This window comes from Limulus polyphemus, unplaced genomic scaffold, assembly GCF_000517525.1.
Source record: "Limulus polyphemus unplaced genomic scaffold, Limulus_polyphemus-2.1.2 Scaffold3555, whole genome shotgun sequence".
Taxonomy (NCBI): Eukaryota; Metazoa; Arthropoda; class Merostomata; order Xiphosura; family Limulidae; genus Limulus; species Limulus polyphemus.
The window spans coordinates 91,036-96,956 of NW_013669165.1; the positions used below are offsets into that span (position 1 = coordinate 91,036).

A 5,921-nucleotide genomic window follows, 5' to 3' on the forward strand; every position below is an offset into this window, starting at 1 on the left:
CTTTATGTGGTTAATTTCTTTATTTATGTAGTCCGTTGAACAGAGTCTTGTAGCTGTGTTTATAAGGTTTTTAAGTGCATTGATTTTTTGTGTGGTGTCATGAGCGGAATTCCAGGGGATGTAGAGGCCAGTGTGTGTGCTCTTGCGGCGAATTATGGTTTTAAACTGTGTGTCCGATCTAATAATTTTGAAGTTAAGAAAAAATAACTGTTTATTGTTTTCGTGTTCTATGGTAAATTTGATGTTGATGAATGGAGTTTATGTGTTCAAAGAAAGTCAGTGTGTGTTCTGTAGAAGTGAAACCAGCAAAAGTGTCATCGACATATCTGTACCAGTATAGTGGGGGATGAAACTCACAATGTATGGCTTGTGTTTCGATCTGGTTCATAAATATATTGGCAAGAACGGGCGAAACAAGATTGCTCATACTTAAACCATCTATTTGAAGGAAATGTTCGTTGTCGAAAATGAAGTTGGTTTTAGTCGTTGTATATTCTAAGAGAGAAGCAAAAAGTATGCTGGGGATGTGCATTAACTTGTTGGGGTCATTAATGTAGAGGTTGAGTGCAATATTGCAAGCTTCATTGGCGGAGACTTCGGTGAAAAGTGACACGACATCAAAACTAGCCATTAAGGCTTTCGAATTTAGTTGTTCTAGTGTATATTTGAAATTGAAGGCATCTTTAAAAAATGGCATAAGTAATCTGTCAAAACCAGTGAAAGAAATATGTAAGCAGCAAGTCAAATTCATCTGAAAGCACAACAGAAACGAATAGCAAAAATAGCATCTCGTTAGGAAACCAGCGGGGAGTAGGTGCTGACAAATTCTTATGTTTTCAAAATATTATTAAGGATTAGTGGAAAACTGGTGAATAGTTATGCACAAACACCGAATTCAAAATCACAAAATCTTTTATGTTCCATCACGACCATGTTTCAGCTTTCAATTGATTAAAGTCAGCATGTTTCATAATGAAACTAAAACTAGAGAAAATCATTTCATAAGCACACAAAGGATAACGCTCTGCTTCTTTTAAACAAAACTATCCAAACAATCTTGCTTAATTTTCTTCCAGAAAGTGTTATTTTCATAAATTTTAACTAGTGTTTCTGTAAATATTTGAATATCGTCTATTTCGGGACATTTTCTTTAAATTATTTAACGTTAAGCTATTTTAGTTTTACTGGTTAATCCTTATTCTGACACATTTTGTAATAGAATCATTTATTGTTTTAAATATCCATATTCTGTCTGAACACCAAAACGTTAGATATGAGCTACGGTAGCTTGTGTAGTTCAAAATTGATCTTGTATAATATAGGAAAATAAACAATTGGAAATATTTTGTATTGGGCGTCATAACTGTAATTATTAGCAAAAAGTTGGTTTTCTAACAAGCATCAAGTCCGTCTGTACTTGCGACAATATTAGAGCTGCAACTAGTAAGTTACTGACTAAAAGTCCTATTATCTTTCTTTATCACCATATTTTCCACTATTTTTATGAAGTCAGTAACATAACATGGCTAGATTGCTTCTTTTTTTTCGTGAAATATATCATTGGATATGTACAATTGGAAATACCTTCACAAGTCGTGCCTTAGTAAGCTATGTGGGTATTAAGAACAAATAACTAATATTTAAATATGTTTAGTATGTAATGGCCTACCTACTCCATTCCTCTTTATATTTGGCTTCGTTAAATATTGCGGATTATAACGTGTACAATGAATTCTAATATATTTTCAAACTAATGTTTATACTTATGAAGGTTAGTTTCTATTGTTAGTTTAGTATATTGATTAAGAACTTATTGAACTCTACTAAGCTGACCGAACCTCGTGAAATAATATTGAGATTATGATCGAAAATGATATTAGTTCATCAGTGTGTTGTATAAAATTAGCTCCATCTTTTAATTTATAACTTACTGCTTAGCTCCAATCTATATACTTAACTCACTTTCATAAATTTTTATTAAGTCGAAAAAAGGTTAATTTCCCCATCATCTACATAAATCTTAATACTAGGAAAAGGTTCTAAGAGACCAGATGATGCTTAACTTCAAAACTGTGGACATACTGATCTAAAACTAAGATTACAAACATGAAATTGAAGACCAAAGGGCAGTCATTTCGGTTCCAACCATCGCTTCATTCCTTGGAGCTTGCAATGTGATAACAGAAGGCGACTTTTTTTTTATAGATTTCTACACTAAGAATATAATTCATGTCATTATATGATGCAGCAATTTCTCAAGATTTTCTGCACAAACTCAAAATTTATTTTGTTTTAATTTTAGTTTTAATGCCAATATTTTTCCAATTAGCAACAGCATTATCAGTTAAATTATGAAGCGCAAGTCCTCAAGAATACCTTTCTGTGTTCCATAACCCTAGTTTTGTAAGCCTTTCCTATTTAATCATAGTACATCTTCAGGTAGCCTGCACAAGACATGCCACAAACATTCACAGCTGTCTATTTAATAAAACACGCCATGAAAGTGTCGAAACTAGTTTCACAGTCTATGTACTAATATTTCATTCCAAAAAGCCTGATTTTTCATTAACCGATGTAGAAATTATCATCGGAATGTCACTGAAGAAGGTGAAATGTCTGCCTCTTAGTTCTATATTGCCATTTTTTTGAAATACTAATCAAAATGTCCAATAACTTTAAACTTATAGAATGTGAATTCAACATTAACTGTAAACTTCCCAATTTTTCAAGTTGGAGCAGATGCGTCTTTCAAACATACAATTTCCTGTTACCATAATTCATCTTAAAACAAAGACAAACATTTTTTTTTTAAATTTAAAACGCGCATTTTAGTGCAAGTAAAAACTTCAAAAGTAAATTAATAAACAAAAATTTAAGAAATTCGTACAACATCGAACATACTAATGTACAGATGCACTACGAGAATGTAATACGGGATTAGCGAGCTCGATGCTAATTACTTTATGCGTTCTAAATGACAAAAAAATGTTCTATTGGCGCGTCTTTCGAAGCCGATACTTCTGTTTCGTTAAAGACTAGTGTTAAGAAGTACTAACAACAAGGTGAATTCCTCCAGCCTGTCTGCCAACATTGGTGATGCGACGTAATGTAGAAGACTCTTCCGGAGCGTGAGGGAAAGCACAGTAACTCGTGAGAGTTTGTAAGGAACAAGCTCTTCTGCAGCATTCGTCCGCCACTCCAAACCGCCTGTTCGCTAGAGTATTTTGTTGGTTAACAACTGCCGAGTCTCGTCTAAGTCGTTCCAAGAATGATAGAGAAGCTAGAAAATAGAAAGTTGATGTTAATGGTAAACTTCAATATTGTATTTGTAAAATAAGATATCCGTATAAGTAATTCTTTTTAATAAAAGTTCTGTAATATTCATGACTATTTTTGTAATTATGTATTTCAAATATACCCGATAGGACCATACTGATTGATATTGTGTTTGAATAACGAAGTGATAATTTTTGTATTAGAATGTTACAGGAACTTCAGAAAAATGTTTAAGCTATACATAAAGTAAGTTCATCAGAAAGGCCGGTATTCTTCAAAATTCCAAGTAAAATCACAGATGGTCAGAACTCAAAACGAACTGTGATAGAATACGAGTATAGATAACTTGTGATATTCGATAATATGTAGAAACAGAAATCCATTCTAGAACTGAATTAGAGCACTACTGTTCAGATATCACATCTGTACTGATTTAGTAATCTACTACAGGACTGTTTTAAGCAAGCAATAAATGACGTGACCAAGCGTAAGTCTGGTGAAAAACAACAACTGTATAATTGTTTTTAATACAAAAACTTCTTTTACTTAATATGCGGAGTCTCATTCCATCCTACAATACAAGCGAGTTGTTAAATTGTAATTATTCGTCTTCCTTCTAATTAAACATATAATCTTATTTCTTATCAATAAGTTCGCCAATTATCTGTCAATCATAAAATAATTCCAGCTAAAAGTCCTTTAGATAAGTGATTCTTAAACTTTTCAGTCCGGGTCCACTATTTGTGAGGGTGAGTGTTCAAATCCCTCTCCCTCATTTTCAGTTAAAATAAAAATCGACAGAATAAAAATATCGTCCGTGAACAACAAAGCGCTAGTACAACAATACAGTTTATTTTTAAATTATTTCATAACTTTAAAGCATTCAATCACAAATCATATAAAATACTGAAAAAGAAGGGTCGGGCGCGTCCTAGAAACTAGCTTGGTGGACTGTGTATCCGAATGTTCATGGTTCGCATCCCGTTGCTGAAAAAACGTATGTAGCGGAGACATGAATGCGTTATAGAAGTGACAGTCAACACCTAACATTCAATCACACAGAAATAGCTAAAGACTTTGCAACAGGTGTTGTTGACTAGCTGTCTTCCCATTAGTCTATTGGTTTGAAATTAGTGATTGTACATACTTTGGTTTACGAAAGTATAAGCTATCAGCAACACAAAGATACCTAGGAGTACAACTATGTGTGTGTGTGTGTAAAACAACTCCAACAGGTTACGTCAAAGTAGAGTCAATTTTTATTTGTTTTGACTTTTGATAAACTTATATACACTTTTCAAACGTTGTGTTGGTAATATTGGATGCTTCACACTTTCATTTTCTACGTGTTTTAGTGCGATAATTAGCTCCGCGTGTGGGTTAAAATTAGCCCACCTGAAAATTCAAAATGAAGGTCATGTATTTTTTTTTTTTTGCGGGCGAAGTATATATCTGTAAAACAGCAAAATGTGTGTCATTTAGTTATCGAAAACAAGAGTTTGAGAGGTCAATTCGTTATTATGATCGCAATACTACAATTACCAACTCTGCTCTGTTTCTTGAAACTTCGCCAAACTATTTAAATTGCCCATTTCCTCAATGACATATCGTGAAATTTAATTTGACAATAAACTCCACCTCTCCTCTAACAAAAAAAAAAAAAAAAACTAGCCTTGCGATTTCTCGACTTTGGTGTTACTAGAATACTGAAAACATGTACTACTGAGGAAATCAAGTGGTTTGACAGGACTTTAGTTGAATCTACTTGAAATTCTATCAACCTGGACACGAGCCTATACGAATGAAGGCAATATATTTAAGTAGTTGTATACCATGCAACCTACTTAAACAGTTGTATTTAAAGTTTGATATTTTTCATAATATACACTGGTTGAATTTTTGCCATCACAAAAAGGTTGTGAAGCATTTGAAAATTGCATAATTCATTAGCACCCATTAGGTTCATAAACGTGTCGTATTACTGGTATATTTACGATAAACTTGTTAAAACATCATGTCATATTCAGAACTTTTAAGGTGTATGAAATGTTGGGTATAATTGCGATGTCGTCTCGACAGACTCTAGTAAGCTCAATGAAGAGTAGAAACGTATGTTTATCATCAACGAATGAATCAGTTAGTATTAAATGCAATGGATTTTTAACATTAAGGATTTTTTTTTCAATCAACGGATTTGAAAATTTGTAGGATAATCTACTTTCATTAGTTTTGCAGTCAGTATTTCTTCGAGTTAATTATTTCCTAAGACACGCAACTCAAAATAGCTGTAATAATAAAATATTAAATTGTTTCCTATATAAAATGCTGTCAGTATCAAAAAATTATATAAATTAGTTTCTCCACTTCATTTCAGTAAAATTAATTGAATGATTGATTTGATGTTTCGAATATTCAGAATAAAAGAAAACACCAAAAGAGCACTCAGGATTTTTCTTTAAAGAGTTGCTTATTTACCAACAACAAATAAATTAAAACGACTTAAAACCAGAAGTTTAATTAAAACTTCAGCTTTATCATTTTGTTTTCATCAAAGGTCTAACTGAGTAATACAAATTCGATGACGAGGAACCCACTTTGAGACTAATAATGGCTAAGAGACGGCGTGTAGTAGGTAGTAGTAGAGA

The 5,921-nt window shown here is 32.6% G+C and overlaps 1 protein-coding gene across 1 annotated transcript in view; it reads right to left on the reverse strand.

Annotated features, from left to right (window-relative positions):
* LOC111088332 (insulin-like) overlaps window positions 1-5,921 on the reverse strand; it is a 12,745-nt gene that overhangs the window by 1,900 nt on the left and 4,924 nt on the right. Inside the window, exon 3 of the mRNA XM_022398151.1 lies at window positions 3,057-3,280. Within this exon, the coding sequence (XP_022253859.1) occupies window positions 3,057-3,280 (224 nt within the window). The remainder of the gene's footprint in view (window positions 1-3,056; window positions 3,281-5,921) is intronic.